At 46.7% G+C, this 26537-nt stretch overlaps 1 protein-coding gene across 1 annotated transcript; it reads left to right on the top strand.

Moving 5' to 3' along the window:
• The first annotated feature begins 431 nt into the window (after positions 1 to 431).
• Positions 432 to 26215, top strand: LOC120508669 (sodium/hydrogen exchanger 2-like). Its single transcript, XM_039722488.1, has 12 exons — positions 432 to 564; positions 1950 to 2413; positions 3136 to 3386; positions 6692 to 6909; positions 10451 to 10647; positions 13819 to 13908; positions 15969 to 16039; positions 17070 to 17234; positions 17658 to 17772; positions 18955 to 19089; positions 23972 to 24038; positions 25252 to 26215. The coding sequence occupies exons 1-12, from the start codon at positions 540 to 542 to the stop codon at positions 25395 to 25397; spliced, it is 1944 nt and encodes a 647-aa protein (XP_039578422.1). The 5' UTR covers positions 432 to 539; the 3' UTR covers positions 25398 to 26215.
• Positions 26216 to 26537: the final 322 nt, after the last annotated feature.

Below are 26537 nucleotides of genomic sequence, written 5' to 3'. Positions count from 1 at the left end.
TATTTTTTTTTTCCCTCCAAGAGTGGTTTGTGAGGGACTGGGAGCCAAAACACATCAAGAGCTGGGATTGAATGTGAGTTGTACCATCGACCTGAGGAATTTCCTCAATGAAGCATCCACAGGAGGAGCCCCTGTTTGGCCATGTAGCACCACTCTCCATGGGCTCTCCCAGCTGGAAGCTGATGGACCAGGGAGGGAACCCAGCCTGAGCTGGAACATTTGCTCCTCCCTTCGCAGCCGCCCCCGCGAGCTCTGGCGCCTCCAGCAGCGCTTCCCACCTCTCACCCACCGCAGCGGGAGCAGCCGCGGCTCCCAGGGCCATGGGGAGCCAGGGGTGCAGAGCTGCAGCTGTCCTGGCTGGCTCCGGGCTGTCCTGGCTGCTCCGAGCCCCCCGGGTGGGAGCCCTGCAGGAGGACGCGGCGCTGGAGAACATCAGCTGGGCCGCCGAGGACGCCCAGGGCAACCACTCGTCGGAGCACGCCTTCTTCTCCCTGGATTACCAGCACGTCCAGGTGCCCTTTGAAATCACGCTCTGGATCATGCTGGCGTCCTTGGCCAAAATAGGTGAGGCCTGCTGCGAGAGGATGAGGAGGGACGGGGAATCTCTGTGGAGTGGTGTGGCCTTTGCTTCACCTCCGCTCTGGTTTGGAGCTGGAGGTGCCAAACCCTCGCCTCAGAATTCCCACACTGTGTGCCAGAGACACTGCACAGGTGGAAAATAAGTCGCATTTTAGGTTGGGAGTGGTGGTTTTCCATCTAGAAATTCACTGTTGCTGTTAGGAGGAAAAATAGCGGGTTTCCAGGAGGAGGAATTTGATTTAACTGCAGGACACACTAAGGTGTGTCTTCACCTTGATTTCCTTGCCAGCCACGCTCTGTGTAGGTGGTCCACTGACATCTTCATCTTAAAATGAAGATTCCTTACTCTTCTAAAAGTACCCTGCATCTGGCCAAGGAATAATTCCATCCATGTCCAGGCTGTTACACAGCCTAAAATAAAATCTCTGTGCATTGATTGCCTGTGCAAGGTCATCTAAACTAGATTAAATTATGCAAAATATCTGATCTTTTTATATTTTCCTCTGCCAAACTGGGCACAGGAAAGGGAAAATTATATAGAAATGTTTTTCTCCAGGAATCATCTTCAATTCTGTTATATTACTGCTATAAAAGTTATTTTACAGCATTTTTTTCTTGTATTTCTTTTCCTCAAAATGTAGACGTCTCTAAGATTGGGTTTGATCAGAATTTTTCAGATGGAAAGGGTCTTTTTGTCTGACTAATTTCATGCTACATAATGAGACCCTAATTCTAGTCACATGCATGAAGACATAATAATGATGAGATTTTTAAAATTTATTATTCCTATTTTAATTAGGTTTGTTTCTATGACTTTTTCTTTTAATAACTCACCTTGTACTTGTGGTGGTTTTTCTAATGTTGGGCATTGCACAAGACAGGCTTGATTGGATGCTTTTTAGCTGTTTAGCTTTAAATGCTAATGATTAAATACTATTAAAAGTGGACCTGTTTATAATTAATGGGAAGGGTTTTTGTGATTTTTTTTAATGTACAGAATCTGTGTTGTGTTTAAAATTAGAAATTGCTATTTCTGTTAGTGCTGAAGATGGGCTGCTTGCTAGATTACATAATTAGTAATTCCAAATACTGTTTTATTTATGCAGATTATTACTTTTTGTTTATTACCTCAATATATCTTTCTAACCTTATGCTATGATGGAACAAGGTCTGAACAGAGAGTAATTTGAGAAAGTTTGGTATTCAGTAACTTTTAGATTTTCTAACCAATTTCTGAGAAACGTCACCCTCACTGTGTGAATTTATTTGTGCTATTCCAAGGTGTAACCTGCTGACAGTGGGAGTGTGGGGATTTTCTGAGGGTTTGGGCTGGTGAGGTAACCCCAGTTTCATCCTTCCGTGCCCTGCAGGGTTCCACCTCTACAACAAGCTGCCTTCCGTCGTTCCCGAAAGCTGTTTGTTGATATTTGTGGGACTCATCATGGGGGGAATCATCTATGGATTCAATGATAGGTCACCGCCAGTGATGGACAGCGACATCTTTTTCCTCTACCTCCTGCCCCCCATCGTGCTGGACGCCGGCTACTTCATGCCCAGCCGCCCCTTTTTCGAGAACATCGGCACCATCCTGCTCTACGCGGTGGTGGGCACCATCTGGAACGTGTTTGGGATCGGCTTTTCCCTCTACGGGATCTGCCAGGTGAAAGCCTTCCGGCTGCAGGACGTGTCCCTGCTGCACAACCTCCTGTTCGGCAGCCTCATCGCCGCCGTGGACCCCGTGGCCGTGCTGGCCGTCTTCGAGGAGATCCACGTCAACGAGAAGCTGCACATCCTGGTTTTTGGGGAATCGCTCCTCAACGATGCCGTGACCGTGGTAAGGACCAGCCTGAGCTGGGGTGTTTAACCTGCAGAGGATGGTGCTGAGTGAGGGGATGGAAGATCTGCAGAAAAGGAGGCTCAGGGAAGATTTTATTTCCCTCTGCAGCTCCTTGAGATGAGTTTGTAGCCAGGTGGGGGTTGATCTTTTCTCCCATGGAACAAGTGGCAGGATGAGAGGAAATGGTCTCAAGTGTCACCAGGAGAGGCTTAGACTGGCTATCAGGGAAAATTTCTCCATGGAAAATGCAGTCAAGCATTGGCACAGGCTGTCCAGGGAAGTGGTGGAGTCACCACACTTGCAGGTGTTTAAAAACCATGTGGGTATGGCACTTGGGGACATGGTTTGGTGGTGAACATGGCAGTGCTGGGTTATTGGTTGGACTTGATGATTTTGGAGGGCTTTTCCAACCTCAATGATTCTGTGATTTGTTGAGGGAAAAGTCATCAACAACCCCTTCTAGCAGAGGACTCCTGGTCCAGTTCTCTGGCCCGAGGTCCTGGGCGGCATTCAGGTGAACTTAAAAGTTTTCAGGTTTCTCTTTGACTCCGTGTCTGGGGACAGAAATGTTCGTGAGGGCCACAGCAGTCCCCTGGTGGGAGCCAGACCTCCTGGGCAGGAGGTGCCTGGCAGAAATCCCAGCAGTGTATTTGCTGCCGTGAGCACATCTGGTGAACATTCAGTTAACAGCTGTTTCCCTCTTTCCTTCCCCCCACAAGGTGCTCTACAAGCTCTTTCGCTCTTTCTGTGAGATGCCGACCATCAAAAGCGTGGATGTTTTTGCCGGAGTTGGAAAATTCTTCGTGGTTGGGCTGGGAGGAATTTTAGTGGGGCTGAGTTTTGGGTTCACTGCTGCCTTCACCACGCGCTTCACCAAGGACATCCGTGTCATCGAGCCCCTCTTTGTGTTCCTGTACAGCTACCTGTCCTACCTCACCGCAGAGATGTTCCACCTCTCCGGGATCGTGGCGTAAGTCAGGCTCCTCTCTCCAGGAAAACTTCCTGCCTATATTCACTGAAGAATACCCAAAAACGTTTTAAAATTTGGAAATCTGTGTATGACGAGGAGCAGAGCCCTCTCCAAGTGTCACTCTGTTTCCCAAACAGCACAATGATGGCTGCTGGTGGATTTATGTAGGTTGTTGAGGAATGTTTGTTTGAGCTCCATGGTTTTTATTTGGAAAGGCTGGATGTTCCAACAGTGTCTGGTAGGTTTGGCAGTCAGAAGAAGTTCCTTAGCTTATTTTGTTATTTTCCACATGGCCCAGTCAAAACCAACATGGGAAGAGTTACAGGGAGAATTTAGTCAGTTCCTTGGAAAGGTTTGATCTTGGTTTGCAGCACTTCTGTTCTCACATCCCCTTCCCCATCTGCATGTCCTGCCTGGCAGCCCTTGGTGTGACAGAGTAGTGAGTGATGGGACAGGAACTGAAGCTTGAAACATTCCTGCTTTTTGGGAACAGAGGATTCTAATAGAAACCTCTGCTTTGGAGATTCTGCCTTGGCTCCAGAAGCTCAAACACAGCTCATGTCTGGCCTCAGGTGTCACCCAACACCTCTGTCTCCAGTAACATTGGGAATCTGCTGGCCAATTTCAGCCAAAGCTGTCGGAGATCATTCAGTTAATGTAATTTTCTTTTAACTGGATAGATCTTTCAATAAGATCCATAATTTTGGGCTGGATCCTTCAGATTTACGGGACTAATTAAGCTTTGTACTTACCTCGTCAGGCTGTCAGAGCAGATGCTGACACAAAAATAGCCAGAAAGACCCCAATGTTCACCAAAATCTCACCTTGGAAAGCAGAGAGAGAGGAAAACCAGAGGGATCCAGCCCTCCTGTATTCTGTGGGCTGGTATCTGTTGAGTGTGGTTCTCCTACCCAAACTGAGTCAGCTGGTGCTGAGGGTCACAACCATTTAATATTCCCCCAAAGACACCAAAATGCACCGACCCTGCCTCAGTGGCTGCAGTGTAAACAACTGTGCAGCTGATGAGAATGAAGATAAAAAGAAAATAAAAAAATGAGGTGGGCTCACAGCTCAGCACAGAAGTATCTGGGAGATCTATTTTAAAACTAATGATGTTGCTTTGGATATAAACCATCCCTGTGTCTTGCAGATTTTATTTCCTCAGCTGGTTAATAGGAGCAATATTTGAGTGTTACTGAAAACAATTCCAGCTCTGGGAATAGGTAGGAAAAGTCTATTTATAGGAGTGCAAGACAGAACAGTGAAATAAATATGCTGCATAATCATCATGGAGCAGAAAACATTCAATCCTAATGGTGTCTCCTTCTATCAATCACAATCTGCTGTACCCATTATGGAACCCATTTGCTGTTCTTTTGAATAATGCATTTTTTTCTGAAGCAAAACAATGGCAAAGGCAGCTGATTCCTGCACTGTGCCCTTCTAATTGCCAAATTATAAATGCCTGTCTTATAGATCTGGAGTTCAAACAATTCATTCTGCTGTGGCCAGGGAATACTGTATTATAAGAAGCAGCTTTTGGCAGTTTGTTCCTTTGAAAAATAATTTGATTGCCAAAAAAATCAATTCTAAATACTCCAGAAAAATATAAAAAAATCTGAATACAGCTCAGTCTGTGAAACTGTTCTGCAAATGGGTTTTAGTTTGATTTTTTCCTTTCTTATTCTCTTTTTCCCTGCCCCTTGCCTTGGTGGCGGTGTCCATCTTTAGCCACGACAAGTTTATTCTCTTTCTGTGACCATGTTGTGATCCCATGTCCGTTCTCCAATAAGCATTCCCCCAAACCACAGCTCTGGAAGTCACTTGCCCATAAGTACTTGGATTTCTTAGGTTTTAACTGTAACTATATTCCCCACTATATTTATTGATGCAGACACAGAAACAGAAGGATTTATTTATTTTTTTCTTTCAGCCTGTGGTTCAGTTCCTGTTGCTCTTTCTGGCAAAGCAGGTCAGACCTAAAAAGGATGACTCAAACCAGACCTGTTTTAGAATATTTTTTATGTACTGGTACATTTTCTTAGGCGATGAAAGATGCGAACTCAAGCATTTGGTAAAAAGGGACTTCAGTCTTGGTCTCCTGCTCTGGATAACAGAGGATCCCATTCCTCAGCAAAAGCATCGTGACTTTCCCAATTTTGGCCTTTCCTATCCTCTGCTTTTGCCACAAATCCTCTCCCTAAAGCCCAGCTTTAAATTCAAACAGACCCAAATATTTGTGTCTTCAAAATAATGCGAAATGTTAATGAAATTCTGGGGTTAAACAGGGTATTTTCAGTGCAAAGCAGTACTTGCCTGGCAGTTCTCTGGGCATCTCTTAGTTGATAGTCCTGGGTGAGCCACCACCTCTCTCCACACCTTTGTTTGGGTCACTTACCTGTCCTGGTCACACCCAGAGCCAGGGACAAGCCAAGGATCTGCTTCTCTGTTGGCTTTTCTGTGATCCACCATTGTGATGTTTCCTGTGGAATCCGTTTTCAGTGCAATGAAAATATGGATGGTTTTATCAAACAGCACTACAAGTCAGATCTTGGAAATTTAAAGCCTCTTTTCTATTCCTGCTGCAATATTTAGAGCAAAAATGTTTTGGTCCAGATTAAAATATAAAAAATGGAGCTTCAGCACTTTGAGCGCTCAATTGTTTTGACCCTAGGGTTGCTGGCCTGAAAATGTATTGATTTTTGTCCTCCTAGGATTGCTGGCCTGAAAATAAATTGATTTGAAAAGCTGATGAATTAGGCTAATGCCATGTTCCCTGGAACTTGAAGAACCAATTATCCATGAAAAATTGCCAGGCAATTGCAAGGTCAGAGTTTGGCAAAGTTAAAGAACTGGAAACAGTGTGTGAAGATGGGAAGAGTTGGGTGTAAGCTGGAGGTGTTGCTTTGTGCTCTGATAAAATGCAGCAGGTAATGAATTGTTCATCTGTTAAAATCCAGATTTGCACAGTTTGGGCAACCTATGAAATATTTTGTCGTCCTAGTGGTCCTGATACTCTTGGACTGATGCAGGAAGTGACTCAGCCCCCAGTGAAATGTCTGCAAACAGCCAAGACTTGATGAAACCCCCTTTTTTCATAACTGATGTGTTGACTTTCAGTGTTAAAGTAGAAAAACATATTTTTCATTTTCATTTTTCAAACATTTATTTTCTGTTGTTTATTTTGAAACCCCCTTTTTTCATAACTGATGTGTTGACTTTCAGTGTTAAAGTAGAAAAAAAAGTTTTCTTTTAAATTTTTCAAACATATTTATTTTCTGTTGTTTATTTTCTCACTTCCTCAGCATCATTTCCTGTGCCATGGGCATGAAGCGTTACGTGGAGGCCAACATCTCCCTAAAGTCCCACACCACAGTCAAGTACTTCATGAAGATGTGGAGCAGTGTGAGCGACACCCTCATCTTCATCTTCCTCGGAGTTTCCACCATTGGAGAAAACCACGAGTGGAACTGGCCCTACATTTGCTTCACAGTTATTTTCTGTCTCGTTTGGAGAGCGCTTGGTAGGGGAAATTGTAGATCTTGGTTTTTCACGTGTGTTACTGTTTATGGGAGTAAAAAATGAGATTCCATTAGATGAGAGGATGCTCTGCCCTCCATCATCCTTTCCTGCTCGCTCTGCAGTGTGATCATTCCTGATGGGAATGATAGGACTGGACTGGGACATCCCAGCCAATGCTTCCTGCTCCTCCATCTCACTCAATTCCAAATCTTGCATTCTGCTGCAGTTCCCTGCTCTGTGCACTCACTGGTGCTGGATAGAAGCTCTCATGAGATCTGTTTTATCAATGTCCCTTTTTTGCCATGATCTTCCTTTACCCTCCTTCATTGCCATGATCTCCTCTTCCATTTCAGTGGTTTTTAGTCTCTTGGTATTCTCCCAGCAGGAGGGAATTTGTAGGCACATACCTTGGGGCGAGAGATCCATGAAAATCCTCTGAATTTAAGGGATTTAATTCATAACAAGCTGGTGTACAGCAGCATCCTTCACTGGGGAACTGGAGGAACATTCCAGTAACTGTCCTGGGTAGACGAGATTTGGGACCTAAACTGTGAGGATGCTCCTGCTCCTACTCAAGAATTTCAGGTCAGGGTCGAGAGTGGCAGAGCTGGGGAATTGCTGAGGTTGGCAGGGGCCTGTGGAGGTCATCTGCTCCAACCCCTGCCTGAGCAGGGGCAGGCAGGCAAGGCTGTGTCCAGATGGCTTTTGGTTATCTCCATGGATGGAGAGTCTGCAGCATCCCTGGAAAACTCATCAGGGTGTGTGACCAACCTCACAGCAATAAAGAGACCAAGGCTTGGTGATGATGAGGAGCAAGGCAGGAAAACACTCTCCTGATAACTCATCTCTGCAGTTTCTTTAGCCACAATTACAATGCAAACCCAAGTGCTGGTTCCAGGATTCCCTGGGATCCCATTTTCATGCACTGAAAATTACCAGAGAAAATAGATGTGCTTTGTTTCCATTCTCCTCCGTTGCATCTTGTGCTGATTCCGTGCTGGGAGAGGCTGGACCTCCATTCCTCTTGCAGTGTTTGGCACCTAATGAGTGCACAGTGCCTCAGTTATGGGTATTTTTATATCCTAACAACATTTGGGAAAATAACAGCACACATTTTTGGAAAAAAATTCGAGAGCTTAAAAACGTTCAGCAGGATTTGTGTTTACAAACCAGAAGTCAAGCAGTGAACTCGAATTTGACAGACACTTCAAGAAATTGTTTAAATAGGTTAGGCCATGATTAGCAAGGCCGAGCAGAATGAGGTTTATTAGCTGTTAGGACATGCCAAAGTTTGTTTTAATAACTGCGCACCAGACTTGGAAATGTGCTCATTAGTCAGTTTTTTGTACATTCGAGTGTTTTATTTCCATTAAGTGGTTTCTCTTAAATTATTTGCTCAGATGAAAGGAGTTCTCAGTGAGTTTGATTTTTTTTTTTTTAGTTCAAAAATTCTTCATTGCAAGATATAAGAACATAGCAATGCTACAAAAGTACCCCAAAAATCCTCCCTAAGCACAGCCCTTCTGAGAGCAGCTTAAATCATGCAGCACGTTATCAGGCAAGGGCTCAGGCTGCAGCCCCCCTTTTCCAGTCAAAATCTCCCTGGAATTAAATAAGAACACACAAACCAGGGCTGGAGATTGTCTGAGTGGTCCTGCCCAGGGTGTTCCTGTCCTGCAGCACCTTCCTGGGAAGCTGTCAGGGAGCTGGGAGGGTGAGAACTGGGAAGGGGCTGCACCAAGCCAGGGAAACTCCTGCCTTGGAGAATGTGCTTGAGATTAGACCTTGGCCTGCTCTGAGCCATCCAGCAGCTCTGGATTAATTAGTAACTGGATATAGGGGAGATTTCTTCATGGAAAGGGATGCCAAACATTGGAATGGGCACTGGTGGAGACAACAGCCCTGGAAGTGTTCAAAAACGTGAGGGTGTGGCACTTGGGGACATGGGTTAGTGATGGCCTTGGCAGTGCTGGAGGAATGGTTGGACCTGGTGATCTTGGAGGACTTTTCCAATCTTAATGCCAGGATTCTGGAGGTGCTTGAGGCTCTGATCCAGAAAAGGGAGGTGCCCCCACATTTCCTTGCAGGAACTGGGGATTTCTGGGTGGGCAGTGCTGGGATTGGTGGGTAAACTGTACCCCAGTCCTTCCTAGAACACTCTCAGTGCTTTAAATGTTTGAGAAATGATTCTGCTGAAACCTGGGGGATTCCTTTGGTATGAGGAAGATGATCTAAAAAGGAAAGTCAAGCCCTTGCATGGCAGCACTGGGGCTCTGCTGATAGCCAAGCCCTGGGGAGATTTCCTCCTGCTCTTTCCCCAGGTATCTGCAGGAGAAAATACATTCTGCTCCGAATGATTAATTGTATGTCATCTCTTGGAGCAAACTGGCCTTGAATTAGTTTAGGGAATGCTAATAATAATTTATGAGGAAGGATTAAATTAAGACAAAGGCCAGGATATCAGCTCAAGTAAATTTTGTTCCTTTAAATCATCAGCACTGCCTGAGCTGTACAGTAGGGGTGGATGTGATCTGAAGGAGGCTTTGTTTTATTTATTTTTTAAGTTACAAAGAACCTTGACACCCAAGTGCTTCCTGTCTGCCGGTCCGGGCACCAGTTCTGCAGAGCTTCAGAGATGGGGAAGGTGCCACAAGGTTCAGTTAACTGAGTTCCCTATTCCCAAACATCCCCAGCTTTTTGTTTTCTTCACACTCCTCCAATGTACAGTAAAAGTTCAGCTATTTTTAGCTGGAGGTGTGTGGGAAGATGTTTGATATGTACATAATAAATGCACTGTTTTTGTTTCTTTTACAAACACCCCCTAGAAAAGCAACAGTGCTGTGGCTGCAGCTAATTCCTAACCAAAGTCAGTGACAGGCGGTGCCATCAGTTCTCAAATGGCTGTTAATCTTTGGGAAATGGGATGTTTATCACCTCCATTGGGATTAAAATCACGGCCTACTGATTTAAGGCCTGGCTTTTGTACCTTTCTGCATCTGTTTGTGCATTTGTAAATGGCTGTAAATCACAGCAATTGCTGTGTCACCTCACGTGGCCTTCAATTTGTATCGTATAAATCTGAGGGAAAGAAATAACATTAACACAGGTGGAATATAGCTACTTATCCAAGCTACTGCTTGGAAACTTTGGCAAATAGGAGGGCAATTCGTGGTTAAATTGTTGCTGTTGATTTGCCTCAAAAGCATTTGTAACCTCAACGATTCAGTCATTTGTTATCACCAATTAGAATAAATCAATTAATATTTCAGGACTGTAGCCAGTCAATATTTGTAATTTCTCAAATTAGAAATATGTTGGGGATTAAGTTTTATCTGCACAAAGTAAATTTCAACCTGTTGGATCAGACTGGAAGAAAAATTCTCCAGTAGCATGTTGGGAATACACCCCCTTGTGCCGTGGCTAGTTCCTTGTAGTTGGTATTTACCAATTCCGTGATGTTTTACTGGAAAATGTAAGATCATGAGTTTTCTCTAATTGTTCTATCTGACTGATGTGCCTCAACCTACCTTCCTGCTTTTCAGGGGTTCTTGTGCTGACTTTCTTTGTGAACAGATTCCACGTGAACACCATCACCAGTAAGGACCAGTTCATCATTGCCTACGGGGGGCTCCGAGGGGCCATTTGCTTCTCTTTGGTTTTCCTGCTGCCTGACTTCCACAGGAAGAAGCTCTTCATTGCAGCAACAACTGTTGTCATCCTCTTCACCGTGTTCGTGCAGGTAACACCAGTCCTGGGCACAGGTTCAGGACTGGGTCCCCTCCAGGAGCCTGGTGGGGAAGGTTCCTCTCCCTCACGCTGGGGCTGGAAGTTCTGGTGCTCCAGCTCTGAGTTTTGAGGAATTGAGGTGCTCCAGGGCTCGGGAGGAGCAGCAGCTCTCAGCATTGCTGTGACATCTAGTGGTAAAACCATTCCTGCAGCTCTCTGTGGGATCGGGGTCTTGGATGTCTCCCTGATCTTCTCTGACCAGCAGCAGGTCTCTGAGGGCTTCTCTGAAGTTCAGCTCTTAGTTCATCTGGCAAACACAGCCACGTTTGAAGGAAGCTGTGGTGGAAATATTGGGATTGTCTGGTGCTGGAGTGAGCAAGGCTGATGTCCACCTGCTGTTTATCCCAAAAAGTTAAGAGGGGTTCTGCACAGGACTGAAGTGAGTGGGATGTGGATGTTTAGGAAAGATCTCATGTAGAGAAACTCCCTACAAGCTCCTGGTGAAGGACATGAGGTCCATGTGGAGCTGGTGCCCAGGAGCAGAGGAGTTCCTGGGCCTTTGGGAGATAGTGGCAGCTGCTGAGTGGCCCCGTGGCTGAGCATCACCCTCAGACAAATTCCTTCTGCTTTTCCTGACTGAACCCCTCCGGTGGGTGTCGAGCACTGGGACAATGTGGAGGGTTGGGGTTGATTTGGCTTCCCCACATCCACCCAAATCCTCATCCTGAGCTGGAGAAGTGGTGGAGGATGGATCAGAATGTGTGGTGCCAATGGGATCAGAGCTGGGATCTGCAGGGCAGAGGGACTGGGCACAGCCTCAGCCTGAAAGGAGAGAGAAGGGGCCAGGCTGGCTGGGGGACGTGCTTAGGTGGAGCTTGACGAGTTTTAAGATGCAAATGTGGGTGAGAAATTGAAAAGCCCCGGTCCCCAGGCACGTCCCTCACGCAGAGCAGCTCTTGAGCCTCACACAAAGGTTGTTCTAAGGCAGCAGCTCCAGGCTTTGGGAAATCCTTCCCGGGCTGGGAAAACGGCTTTTGTGTAACCTCAAAGCTCAGCTGGTGATGTCATCCCTGTGCAAAAGGGTGAGAGTTAAGCAGGGTCCCTCTGTCACCCCTGACCTTGTCTGCAGAGGGGCAGTGCTGGGCTCCAGGGACCTGCAGTGCCAGGGCCACCACAACAACAGGGGGAGGAAAAAACAGGAAAATTACTTAAAACCTGAGGCAGAAAGGTATTGCTGCAGCTCAGCATAGAAAAAGGTGAGTAAATGTAGCAGAACCTTCAAAAGCCTGGGCTGGCAAATCAAGTTTGTGGTGCTGCTGCCAGACACATTGATGGATGCATTATTGGGGAGGAAATATTATTAGCATCCCAGCATCTTTCATGGTCACTCTGTGTGGAAAGGGTAACAGAAGTATTGGCTGTGAAACAAGTTCTGTGCATAGTGGACATTTCTTGTTCTATTTTAAATGCAAATTGTTTTCTCTATATTCACAGTGATCTCTATATAGACTTGTTGGGGAGTGTCTGTGTTAAAATAGGACAGAAACCAAGGCAGAGGTGATTTGGGCCCTCCTAGGCTGGTTTGGATGATTTTGTCAGAGCTCAAACCCTCCACATCCTATGATTCCCTGGGAAATCCTGCCCCTGCTGGCTGGAAACCCTGTGAGCAGTTGGGCTTGGCTGCCCATGGCTCTATCAGAGCATTCCACAGGTCAGGAAACTTCTCTCTTTTGGCCTTCCTAAGCCAGTTGCATAAGGCTCATCCCACAACAAGCCTGGTTAATAATTTTGGGCAGGTTGACTGAGCCACTGTCAATTCCTCAGTGCTTCCAGGCAGGCTGGCTTTGTACCACATAGACCAGGAAGTTCTCCAGGGAGCTCTCTGGGCTTGTCTGGAATGTCACAAACTCCCCCCTCATTGTTCTGCCTCTTGGTGTGGTTTTAAAATCAAATACTGTTGGAAGTTCACTCTCTCAACTTACTGACCCCTGACCTCTGCCATGAAATCCTGAGCAAATGTAATAATTGTGAAGGGGGGAGGTTGTTTGGTGCCTGCGCTGTCCCACTGGATTTCTGGAGGTGGAAAATGTTGTGTGAGCTGTGATGGAGCTGTCAGACACTCCCTGGGATGAGTTATCCCTGGTGGGTGGAGGAGCAGCACTGGGGACCTGCAGGTGTGCTGGGAAATGATGTGTGGCCTGGAATGACACATGGGATTCCCATAACAGTCCCAAATGCTGCTTTAAAAAGGAAACAACTGCAGCTGATTATCTAGGAAGGCAAGGGGCCAAATTGCACAGTCTCTGCCTAATTTTTGTATTATCTGTTATTCTGGAATTTGTGAGTTCTGTGTTATTGACTCTGAATAGCGACACATTTTTTATTGCTATTAGCTATTAAAATGACACATTAATTGTTTCTGCAATTAAAAATGTGTTCAACTCTTCTCTGTGCCAGCACTTGTGACATTCAGAAGTCATAAACATCAACTACTCCATCATTTTTGCTGTAAACATGTCCTAGAAAAGTCATTTCATAAGGAAGCCGGACTAAGAAACACACCACAGCAGCATTTTAGTTCTCTCACGAGTCTTAAAGGATATTAAAACTTTTCTTTGACCCTTCCCACCAGGTGGATGCTTTGATTAGGAAACTTAGCCACTGGCTGGCCATCAGAGATGGCTGGAGTAATGGTGTGTGACACACAGTGCTTAAGGAGTGAGCAGACAATTGCTGGCGGAGGCTCCGTGCTGAGAAATCCCAAGGATTATCCTCATTTCAGGCATTTGAACTTGGATCGTTTCAAGCCCCTTTCCATCTGGGAGGCCACGAGCAGCAGCAAACCACAGGCTTGACCTTGGAATTATTGGTTGGCTTTTTGTGGCCTCGGAGGAGGCGAGTGGAACTTTCTTCCCTCCACACTGAAGCCTCTCTGTGAGCTCCCATTGCCAGGTTCCTACCAGGAGCAAACAGAGTGTTTGGGGTACACCTGGGAGAACAATTTCTAGTCCTGTTGAAGCTTTGCAGGTTTTATCCTGCCAGGAAAGCAGGGCAGGTGAGGGAGGCTGCTGGAACACCAGAACAGGGTCGCTGTGCCTCAGCCCCATGCTGGTGGCTTTTGTTCCAGGGGAGGAAAATTGGGTGTGAGGAAAGGCTGATTTCTGTGTCGGTGGTTACTCTGCAGGGAATGACCATCCGTCCCCTCGTGGACCTGTTGGCTGTCAAGAGGAAAAGGGAGAGTGCTCCCACGGTGGGAGAGCAGATCCACATCCGGGTAAGTGGAGCCTCCATCAGCAGGTGCCCAGAGCGTTCTGAGATCTCCTGGAATGTCCCTGTCTCCAGGGTTTACCCAAATCCTCTGCAGGTCACCCCCTTTCCATGCTGGAAGTCCTGTTCAGGTTCCTAACCATGGGGATTTTTTTGCATTGGAAGAGCAGCCACCAGTCAGGCTGATGTAACATAAAGTAATGCACAAACATGAGAGAAAAAGATGATTTCTTGCCCAAAACTTTAAGCTGTGACCTAACTCAAATGTCTCTGCTCTCTGGAATGAGAGAAGGAAAGAAAACGAGGCTTGGTTGCTTTCAGGATTAGGAATTTCCATGTGTTCTCCTGTCCCATCACCACCATTGGTTCAGATATTTTTGCAAAATAAAAAAAGAAAAGGATAACGTTGGTGCCATATTGGAGGGAACCTCTGAAGTGCACCATCCCTGAAATTACTGAAGACCAGGTTGGATGGGGATTGGAGCCACCTGGGGTAGTGGAAGGTGTCCCTGCCCATGGCAGGGGCTGGAATGAGAGGAGATGTAAGGTCCCATCCAACCCAGACCATTCTGTGATTCTACATCCATAACTCAAAGGTGGGATTTCATTCCCCTTGTTCTCACCACCCAGATGTTGGTATTTGTAGTCATAGAGGACTTCAGGGAGAGGCTCAGCTCCATGAGATCAGCTGCTCTCCCACTCAGCTGAGCTTTTCATTTGCATCTGCATCCGATGGAAAATTAATATATTTCTGAATCTAATTGTTCAATCCCAGCCACGTTTCTGTGGGTATGGCTCCTTCAGGAATATTATTGTCATTGTTTCTTTAGCAATAAAGCCATTGGGGCTGAGGACATTTGTAAAACCTGTTTGGCATCCTCACAAAGGCTTTGTCTGAGGTTAACACAACAGCTCAGGAGGCTGAGGAGCCTTTTCCAGTTGTGAACAGAGAAGACTTTGTTCTTTTGTTAGGGTGTGAATGGTAAATCATCTCAGAAATGTGTTTATTAGGAGGTGTGAGCTGAAAATAGCCATGCACCAATTAAGTTGAGAAGGTAAAAATGCACATAGTTGGAAATCAGGGATGCAGAAGCCAGAAGCATCTTTCTTCCTCAAATTTATTTTGCCATCTGGATAGTTGAGATATTCTGCTTGTAGGAGTGATGTGTGAGTGTAATTCCAGAGAATCAGAGTAGTTTGGGTTGGAAGGGACCTTAAAACTCATCTCATCACCTTGCCTTATCCCAAGTTGCTCCAAGCCCTGTCCAACCTGGCCTGGGACACTCCCAGGGATGGGACACTTCAGTGCTTCCCTCCACTGTGTTTGTGGAGCTCACAGCTGCCAGCAGCCATGTGAGGGCACTAAACCCACACCAGCCTGCAGGGCTGAGCCAGCTGCTCTGAAACTTTTCTGTCTCTGACCCCCCAAAAAGATAGTTTTAAAAAAAAAATTTAGGTCTGTGGAAAGTTCCAGGGTCATTGGTACCTAAGTGTGGAGGGCAACAGAGCAGAGATGCCATTAGGAGGGAAGGCAGTTTGGGAAATTACAGGGATTTAACTTTGAGGTGGAAAACCCAACCAGGCTGGGATTCTTTATATAATTTTAAACAATAATAATCTATTTATATAAAGTATAATATGATGATTTTATATAGTGGGAAGTGTCTGGGGAAAGGCAGTATTTATTATTCAAGATTGACATTTATGTGTTACCTACATTTATATCACGAAAATACTGATTTCCTGAGACAAATTGTCCTCAAAAACCCCAAAATGAGCCTTTCCTGCTGGTCAAGGCCCAGAACATGAGAGCCATCAGCCCTCCTGTACCTATCACAGAGAGCAGATTCATGGCCCTCAGCCTTTATCCTCTGCTTGCCCACACCTGAAAGCAAACCAGCACCAACGGATGAGTGTTTGGAGAATGATCCCAGTGCCTTCTCTCCTTGTTTCCAGCTCCATATCCCGAGCTGGAAGCATCCCCTGCTGTGTGTGTGTGGCTTTTGCTGTTGGCTGGGTTCATCAGGCATGCAACCGGCGTAGAGCGAAATCCTCTCTCCTCTTTAGTTCTTGGATCACTTGCTGGCTGGCATTGAAGATATATCTGGACACTGGGGACAGTATTACTGGAAAGACAAGTAAGGATTTGCCAAAATACAACGGTGTACACGTGTAGGAAAAAAAGGAGGTTGGTTTTTATTCCCAGAGTTTCTGCTGTGGGCAGCTGGGCCTTGTTCATCCTCGTGGCACGAGGGAGGGGACAGAGGGACAGCATTTCCTTGTCCAAGGGGACACCAGGTTTTCAGGGCACTTCCCTGCTTGCAGGCACCTCTTTTGCATCACCCTAAAAAGATCCTTTCTCCTCTCCTGTTGTGTTTTTCCCTTCTTGCCCAAAGAAATCTTCTCGAAGTGCCGTGGTCATGACATGCAGCCTGTCCCAGGCTGTGCACAGTTAACATTAAAGAGCTGAGTTTGCAGCACTGCTTGTTGTGGAATGAGATTTCTACAGTTTTCTGTAGCAAAGTGTTCAATTTTCATTAAATTCTGTAAGTTTGTACATTTTAAAATTAAAAAAAATGTGTCAGGATTTACAAAACAAAAAATACAAATACCATAAATATACTAAAAATACTGTGTACCAGGTTTAATTCCTTGGTGGTCCAGACACAGATGCAGCTGGTAGAGATTTTGTAGGAATGCCCATGCTTGGAAGTGCCACTAGAGGGTATGGGAGACACTGCTGCTGAGGAGCATCCTGGCTCCTTGTGAGCAGATCTGAGAGAGATTGATGATCTCAGAGGTCTTTTCCAACCTAAATTATTCAACGATTTGGGCAGAAAAGAAGAGGAAATGGCTTAAGAGGGAATCTGGAAGTGTTGAAATGTAGATGTAGCACTTCTAGAAGAGTTCATGATATATCTGGCACTTTTGGGGAGTTTTTATTGTAATTAGTGAAGTTTTAATATTTTGACTCATGCACTGTAATGCAGACATAATTAGGGACTGACCTCTTGGACCATCGATTTCTGAGGAGGAGTTAATGGGATATAATGGAATTTAATGGAATTTGGGGCACCCATGGGCTGTGACCCTGCTGCCTTGCTCAGGGCTGTTGGTGCTGGGGAGTCAGGGGAGAGGCTAAACCCATCTCGTTTCGCTCTCCGACAGACTGGAATATTTCAACAGCAAATACCTGCAGAAGATCCTGCTGAGGGAGTACGACCAGCCCAAGTCCAGCATCGTGCTGCTCTACGAGAAGCTGGAGCGCAAGCACGCCATGGAGCTGGCCCAGGCTGGGCAGCTGGGCCACGGCCTCGCCCCCCCCTCCTTCCTGTGAGCAAACACCACCCAAACTCGGCACCTGGGAGCTAAAAGTGGTGGGGTGGATGAGCATCCCCCGGCACTGATGGTGGCACGTGGAGGGCCGCCTGTGTCCCCACGAGTTACAGGGAAGTGGTGCTCTGAGGAAGAGGCTGCTGCCCAATTTCGGATGGGTTTGCACTGTTGAATGTTCTGAATGGCCACTTCAGACCTCACAGATGGTTCTGCTCTGCCACAGCTCCCCACGGTTCTTTTATCCACCAGGGAGCATATGGACAGCCCAGCTCTGATGCAAATGCCAAACTCCTGCTTTGCCACGAGCTCCATCTGCAGAGATGAGCTGTTGGCTGTGGTGGGATCCCAAAGGGGCACTGAGATTTGGGGACGCACTTCTTGTGCATCTTCCAAAATAAGTTATTCTGCTTTCCTTTGCAGCAGCAGCGACAGGACTGTCATAACAGACCAGAAACTGGAGGACACTCCAAATCCTGATGTCCTGGACAACATGCAGGAAATATTGGCGAGGAACCTGTACCGGATCAGGAGGACGGTACAACTTCTCCCTCCATCCATATTTCAAGTGTCCAATGACACAAATTTCCTCGGTTATCCGAACAGCCTGAGCAGATGTTATGAATATTTCCATAATTACCCAGGATGTCTCTTTGTGAGGAGAGAATAGTTGGCTGTGTGGAGCCAGATCCAGTTTCCAAGTCAGTGGCACATTTCTGTTTGCTGCCTGACAGCTTTTGAAAGGTTCACCCAGTCAGCCTATAATTTCATGGAATATTTTCGGCATCGGTACCCGGCAGGGAAAAGGAGAAAGGAGGAGCACGTGGAACTTCAGGCACTGGGTTATAGCAGATCCAGCAGCAGCTCTAGGGCAGAGCAGGCATGGGGTGACCCTCATGGTACATTTTTCCCCATGGAAGTGAGCTGTGAGTGGGAATTAATCTGCAGAGCTTTAAAATCCACCCAGCAGTTTTGCCATGGAACTGTTACCAGTGGTTACAGGGCATAAACCCCACTTGCTGTTCACAGAATCATGGATCATGTCTGGGGTTTCATACAGCACCTGTGAATTCCTGTTCGTAGGGAGACTCAGCCTTAAAATCCATCTCAGTCTTTGTTTTATGGATTACACCCAAAATACAGAGTCCTTAGGGGTGGGGCTGATGTGGGCAGCTCAGCACAGAGGGATCAGCCTCCCCCTCCTGTCCCTTTGCTGAGCTGAGGGAAACAATGGGATAAGGCTGGGAAAAAACCTATGGACATGGTGGAGGGATGAAGATGAAGGCACAGCTCTAGTTTGAGCTTAGTCCTGCATTAATCCAGCCTCACCCTTGTAGAGACAGCATTATCCCAACTCCCACTGGTGTTAGTGGGAGATTGCAATTGGCTGGGTGGTGGCTTTTGAAGGAGAATTTATGGTTCCCAGTGATTTATATGGGAAGGTGGGGTTAGCACAGAACACTGGGGAATGAAGCTGTGAAGGCACCTGGAGCAGAGTCACTGCACTCGTTGTGTCACCTGGGTACCAGCTGTAACTCAGTCTTGTCATTCAGTGATTTCTTTGGTGATTTCACATAAAAAAAGCAGAGTTTGGAGCCCCATCTCCCTTCCATGGCGTTTTCCATCCCCTCCTAAACCAGTGCATGCCCTTAGCTGGCGGGATGGCTGCAGGGGAGGAGGATCCTGCAGGAGGGCAGTGATGCTCCTGTGTCCCCTGCAGGGCCCGGCGTACAACAGGCACACCCTGCCCGGGGACAGCGAGCCCGCCGAGCAGGCCAAGGAGATCCTGATCCTGCGGCACAAGAGCCTGCTGGTGGAGGTGGCCGGGAGCGACACCTGCAGCTCCAGGAAGGAGGTAAGGGGGAGCTCAGGACCACGCACAGGCTGCTTTCCCCACAGCCTGCTTGTTGCTGGTGGTGCTCCCTTCGAAAGACAAATCTTGTTTTTTTTTTTTTTTAAGTCTCTATTCCAAATCACATTCCAACAAATAGGAAAAATACCAAGGGAAAAACTCCCTCCAACCCAGCCCCTGGCAAAGCAAGGAGCCATGCCAGGCACAGCCCTGTTCAGTGCTTTGTGACTTCCACCCGTGCTGGGAAAGCTCTTTACTGAGCAAATGTCACTGACTGGGCTTCACTCTGTCGATCCTGAGGTCTGGTTTTCCCGTGTTTTCTTTTCTGGGAGATTTCATCAAAGACAGGAATTTGTCTCCCCCATTGTCAGTGGTACGGAGTGTAAATATTTGAAACTGCTCAGTGTTTTTTTCCCCCCCAACTCTCTTGAAAGGACAGAAGCATTTTTGTAATCTTTCTTATGCATTCTGGGGGTGAGTTCTTTGTTTTTAAACACATCTACAGTTCTGAGCAGGCTTGAAAGACGTAAAATAGGAGCAAGTTTTGCTTACCAGGTTCCTGTGAGAAATGAAAATTTTTCCAGTTTACTGCTTGCGTAGCTCTGTGTTGGTTTATGTTCTGAATCAGAGGAGAAACAGGGTTAATACAACCTCTGTGCCTGGTGAAGACTTTTGCTCCTTGGAGATTGGTGAGAGAAGCTGGGCCAACATTTATCTATGGAAAAGAAAGGTTTCCAGGCAGTTCCTCCCACCCTCTGTAACACTTTAGAGGAAAAGCATTTCACCCTTGTCATCTTTTTGCTCCCAGATACCCAGGTCAGCAGCACTGCAGAATCACAGAGCTTCCAGAATTGGAAGGGATCCATGAGGATCACTGGGCCAGCTCCTGGCCCTGCACAGGACAGCCCCAAGAATCCCACCCCGTGCCTGAAAGTGTTGTCCAAACACTCTTTGAGGTCTGGAAGAGGTGGTGCTTGCAGTAATTGCTGAACCATCCCTAAATTTCACTCACTTCTCCGAATTTCAGGTTTTGATGGCTTGAGCACTGTCCAAGCGTGAGCTGTGAGCTCTAATCTGAGCAGCCAAGCTCCATCACTGATGAGAACAAAATGACCTTTTAGAAAGAAATAAATTACCCTTCCCTATTTAGATAGCAATTTTCCATGACAGCACAAGAACTTGGGAGTGCTGTGGATTTTTTTCCACTCCAATTTCCTCGTGGAAGTGCCAATCATGGAGGAGCCCACTGAGAGCAGCAGCACCGCACCAAACGCTGCTGGTGCTCAGCCCTTCCTTCCCAGAAAGGTGTTCTGGCTCTTGCAAACAACTTAAAGGATTTAATTTGATCATTTACATGCTGATTGGTACTTACAATTCAGAATAGATAGGCAAGAACATGGCATGTTCCTGTAGAACATTTGGTATAATTAAACTTCAAAAGAGCAACATCAAACTCGGGCTGATTTTGAGCACGACGTTCTCTACTTTAAGAATATTTGATTGTTAACCCTTGTGCTCCTGCTTTCCCCTTCTCTGCTGCATTTGATGGGAAATCCAGGAGCTTTGGGAACGCTGTTTCTCCTGTTCCTTTGAGTGCTTGCAGCTGGGCTTTGGGGGAACAGAATGGTTTTTGGGGAATTGCAAAAGCAGTAGGATTCACTCTGTGTCTGCTGACTTGATGGAAAATGCCCTCTGAGGGTGGGAAATGCCCTGTGGATTATGGAAAATGCCAATTTGATGCTGAATACTGACTGTTGTGTCATTGGAGCCACTTGGTGGTGGTGCTCACCCCTCTTTACTGCAGCCACCTTGGCTTTGTGCTGGGTGAAGGGAAGCAGATGTAAATCCCAGAATATTTTGGGTTGGGAGAAACCTTAAAGATCATCCAGTTCCAACCCCCTGCCATGGGCAGAGACACCTTCCACTAGACCACGATGCCCTGTCCTACCTGGGAGATGACAGCAAATACTGGGAGCTGATCCCAGTGACACCTGCAAGGGTGGTTCTAACCCCAAAACCATCCCCCAGTGCCCAAAAGAACAAGCCAGGCCTGTTTTGTGTCACCAGCAGCTTTTCTGCTAATTTTTAATAATAGGTGCCTCATTTACTGTGAAAAGAAATAAAATGATGCCCCAAAGTGATGGGATAATGCTCTAACAGAGCCCTGAAATATTAACACCATATTAATTTTATATATATAATATTATATAATATTAAGGAGGGTGGGTGAATGCTGTTACTTCATGCTGTAGGAGGACAGATTGCAGAATTTGTCAGCAGAAAGAAAGAACACTGTGCTAGAAAGTAGATTTTAGCTTATTATAAGCAGCTCAATACTTAGCAATTTTTGGGAAAAAAGCAGCTACTCATGTTTCTTCCATGCCAAATTGAAAAGAAAATGATATTTTCCTGATTAAAAAAAAAAAGCTATTAATGAAAAATGTCAGTAGTGTTAGAGATTTTTCTGATTGTCAGATATTCCATCTTTTGTAGTCCCACAGGGAAGGGTTTGGCCTTCCAGGTTTTGAGTCAGCAAGAAAAACTTGCATGCTGTTGCTCCCCACGTTTTTCTATTCTACATCTCACCACGAGATGGAAGCATTACAACTGTGTTTGCAACCCCAACTAGAAATCCAGGGACGGGAAATAAACTTCCAGCAAAGGGCCACTGGAACCCTGTGGTGCTGGTGAAACTCCTGCAATTGCAATGCCAGTCTTGAAAAAAAAACTTTGGTGATACCTTGAGCGTTAGAGGCTGAGGAAATAATTAAAAAAATCCCTTTGCTTCAGTAGAAACCCTGTTTTTTTCTGTTTGGTGAGTGTCTGGTTTTATTTTTTAGTGAAGCTGCTGAGAGCTTTGCTGTTAAACATGAAGCTGTTGTAGCTCAGTTAAATATTTCATTTATCACATTTTATTAGGGGCTGGTTGGTCTTTTCCCCCCAGACAGAAATCAGGGATGTGTGGGAGAACATCCTCGTGTGGGAGAGCATCCTCGTGTGGGTTGGTGGCTTCAGCAGGCTGGGGAGGGTCCAGGTTCATCTTGGCTGCTGGACCTTGCATCTCCTTCCAGAGGAGAAGGCAGTGCCCAGCTCTGTGCCCAGCACCACACAGGGATGGTGAAGTCCCTTCCACCCAGACTGTTCTTGGCTCTGAGTCACCTCCCTGGGTGGCTTTAGGTGCCCCAGGGGTCTCCTGCACTTCGGGTGTGTTTACAGCATGGAGAGGGGGCTCCTGGAGCCTCCTCCAAGGAGAGCAAACAGGGAGAAGCAGCGAGAAAAGGACAACCTTCCTTCCTCCAGAGCAGGTTAAATGATTTACACCAGGCAGAAGGACCTTGGCAGGAGAAGGAGGTGACTTCAGCTCTGAACCACAGCCCAGAGGATTAACTCCAAGACTATCTATTTCCAGCAGAAAGTTCGCCTTCCTCCGCCTAAGGACAAAATTCCTGCCGAAGGCTGCTGCTTCCTGGAGCTGTGCATCATTGCTGGCTTCCAGCGCCGGCTGCTTCTGGGGCTTGCCTTGTTTTAGGCAGGGATCCAGCCCGGCCCGAGCTGGCAGGGCAGATTCTGAGACCCAGGACAGCTTTTATTTACCACGGAGCACCCAGAAAATCCTTGCACCTGTAGCCAGGCAACTCGGTCCTCTTTTCTCCTGCCAAAACAGGAGTGCACTCCCCCAGAAGGAGCTTATTTGGAGCTGCCTGTGAGCCATGTGCGTAAATGACACAGTGCCTCTGGTAATTATGTCAGAGCCCTTTCATGGAGCATGCTCTGGGAATCGCTCAGTGCCCCTGGGAATGGCTTTCCAGGGAGCCGGGGCGCTGCTGCCCGAGCCGGGGAGGCATTGTTATGAAAATGGTCAATAAAAGTGAGAACAAGGGATGCAGGGCAGCGGTCCTCGTTAGGGGAGGGAGGAGAACGAACAGAAACAAAACACAAAACCAGGCTGGGAGGGGTCCAGAGTTATTTTGGCAGTCTGGGTTTCTGGACCGAGGTGCCAAATCACAGCTGCGTGAGAGACTTATTCCCAGTTTGCAGAGGCACCGAACAATCCAGGCGGCTTTGTGCTACCTGATTTTTATTTTTTTCATTCCTATTTTTTTTTGTCCTGGAGGGTGGAGATTAGCACTGGAGTGAAAGGACAGGGAGCTCGTTAGTGCCAGCTCGTTACCTGCCTCCTTGGCCTGCAGCCAACGTGGGGAACAGCCAAGGTGAGAAACATCCATATCCTGGGGACAGCTTTGCCTTCTGCACTCCCGGCCCCGCTCTCCCAGCTCCAGGGCTGCTTCTTCCCATCCTTTCAGCTGAACCATTCCTGGGGAGCTCAGACCTCTTCCAGAACTCAAAACATAATTGCTGTATTGTGCCATTTTAATTCTTTAAGCCTCTGACACTGGCTCAGTTTTATTTCTAAATTCTTGACAGCCCACGAAGAGCTTCCAGTGTTGTTCAGAGAAGCTGTGAATGCCCCATCCCTGGAAGGGTTTTAGGCCAGTTTGGATGGAGCAACTTGGTCCTGTGAGAGGTGTCCCCACCCACAGCAGAGGGGTTGGAATGGGATGATCTGTAAGGTCCCTTCCAACCCAGACCATTCCACGATTCTGTGTTGTAGCAATTCACCATCTGCAAATACTTCCCGCCATCTCTTCAGCAATCCATCTTTTTTTTTGTCGTTGCTGTGTTGTAGCAATTCACCATCTGCAAATACTTCCCGCCATCTCTTCAGTCTATTCTTAGCAATCCATCTTTTTTTTTGTCGTTGTTGTTGTTTATTTTTACATGGCAAAAGTGGAACGAAGGGGAGTGGAATCCTTAGGGATTGCCAGTGATTGGTTTGTGAGCAGGTTTCAGCAGGCACTGAAGTCCTTCTCTCCCTCAGTCCCAGAAGGAGGACGCGTGCTCGGCGCAGGGCGAGGCCAGCCCCCAGCCCAAGCTCTGCCGCTCCTTCACCGGTAAGCTGGGGAGCTGGGCTCATTCCCTGCCCTCCCTCATCCCCGTGGAATGGCCCAGCCAGGGCAGGGAGGCTGTGGGACAGAGTGGGTCTCCTCAAATGAGCCTCATGGCTGAGCAAGAAGAGCCAAAAGCCTTCCCAGCCCTGGTGCCCCCTCTCAGCCCAACCTGAGGTTGGAGTGAATGGTTTGGGCTCTTTTAAAGCCATCTAATCCAACCCCTCTGCCACAGGGGCATCTCCAGCTAGGTCAGGTTGCCTCATCCAACCTGGGATGTAGCTGTTTTAATCCACAGTTTACCAGGAAGACTTCAGTAATGTTCTTCCTGAAGAAAATCATGACCGTAAGCAGAGAAAAGTGATAAAAAACATTATTTCTGGGTAATTTTTTTTTCCACCCCAAGGAAAACATGAACACCATGGCCCCTGACATACAGTGGTGTCAGAACAGAAGGAGATTGTAACCCTTCTGTCGTGGTTGCATGTTCATCCCCATCAAACAATCTCATAATGTGATGACATGACATTCCAGGTGCTCCACCTGTGTTGTCCACAGCTGGTTTAAGGAAGTCACCAATGCGAATTTTTGCTCTGCAAAGCTGCAGATGACAACTGACAAAATAATGATGATATTGATCCAAATGGCCCCTGACATACAGTGGTGTCAGAACAGAAGGAGATTGTAACCCTTCTGTTGTGGTTGCATGTTCATCCCCATCAAACATCCCATAATGTGACATCATGACATTCCAGGTGCTCCAGCTGGACACCTGAATTATCCAGAGCCGGTTTAAGGAAGTCACCAATGTGAATTTTTGCTCTGCAAAACTGCAGATGAGGACTGACAAAAGAATGATGATATTGATCCAAATACCTGATGTATTTTGAAGTGTAAACCTGGGTTTAAATTACCTTTTCTGGCTTTTTCTTGCATGGAAACACTGATCTTTGTCTCCTGCTTTATAATTGGGGAGTGGAATGGAACAGCTCATCCCCAAAGAGCACAGGGCCACCTTGGTGTTCCTTCATTCCTGCTGAGCCACAAAGAAGGGTGTTTCTTGGGGTGTTTGTTTGTTTCTCGTGGTGTTTGTTTGTTTCTCGGGGTGTTGTGGTGTTTCTCGTGGTGTTTCTCGTGGTGTTTCTCGTGGTGTTTGTTTGTCAGGGTGTTTCTCGGGTTGTTTCTCATGGTGTTTCTCATGGTGTTTCTCTTCCCACAGTGGGGAACACGGAGAAGGTTCGGGAAGTGAAGGAGAGCCGGTCCCAGTCCGTGTGTGCCATCCCCCCGCCCCAGCCCAGCGGCACGGGGGTGAAAGAGCTGACTCTGGACATGTACAAACACCAGGGATGCTCCGGCTCCCCGTGAGGGAGGGCTGCTGGATGTGTAGATAATGTAAATATGCACGTTGGGAAGGACAGTGGTGGAATATCCAGAGAGGTTTGCATGGAAGGTCACTCTTGTTGCCCAGTGTTGGGTTTTCGGTGGGAACTGAGGGCAAAGATGCCCAGCTGAGCATCAGCAATGCCAGGGAATGGCTGAGGGGGCATTTCTAAGGAATTTCTAGGAAAAATCAGCCTGTTCAGTCTGGGAAAGTTGCTGAAACTGTGTACAACTGCAAGGAAGGATATTTTAATAAGGTGAGATATGGGATCTTCTCATTAGTTTTCAGGGATAGGTTAAACAGCAGGGAGCATTTGGATTATAGGTTGGGAAAAACTTGATAATCTCAAAGAAGGTTTTATTAGGGGGTGGAGGAAAGAGCAGAAACAGCAACAGATTTCTTCTTCTCCTCAGGAACTGATGGATCCTGACTATAAGCATTAATCTCATGAAGCCCAAAGTTAAATGACATAGTTAAGTAAGGGGCTGTGTCTTACCTCAGGGATTGTCCCACACCCAGCCACAATTCTGCTAATGAAAAACTATTGCAGCTGAGTTAAAAGGGCAAAATATGTTCTTACTGGTTTTTGAAAATTTATGTAAGGAATGATTCACCTCAAAGTTAAAATGAGGAGGCTCCACACCCAGTGGTGATAGCAGGAGATGAGGTTGACAGCCCTTAAATAAATAGGAAAGGTTTCTGACGTGGTTGGTTGGTTGCACTAATCCTGCAAAGATATTTTGGGATGATCTGTGCTGCCACAGCTGGGAGCTGTGGGTTTAGAGGGGTTTGAAAGTGCCAAGAGGGTGACCCAAACCCTGGCTGCCCCTCCCAGGAGAGGTGTGAGCCCTTGGCACAGCAGATGCAGGAAAACTCTGGGGGTAAGACCTGAGGAAGACAGGTAGCCCCAGCTTTGGGTAATTTTCTTTGAAACTCCAGGTAAGTTCAAGCCTTTGAATTCTTGTCCTTACTGAACCTGACAGGACAAGTTTTAGTTTTGCGTTGACATTTTTCTTTCTCTTCTCCTTCCTCTGATCCGACAGTGTTTAATCTGAACAAGTGGCTCTTTCTGAAACAACATTAAAAGAAACTGTAGAAATTCACAAACTTCCTCCCCACCATGA

The sequence above is a fragment of the Passer montanus genome, unplaced genomic scaffold (genome assembly GCF_014805655.1).
Source record: "Passer montanus isolate IOZ18808 unplaced genomic scaffold, ASM1480565v1 scaffold49, whole genome shotgun sequence".
Classification (NCBI taxonomy): domain Eukaryota; kingdom Metazoa; phylum Chordata; class Aves; order Passeriformes; family Passeridae; genus Passer; species Passer montanus.
This window is presented reverse-complemented; position numbering and strand designations above follow the sequence as displayed.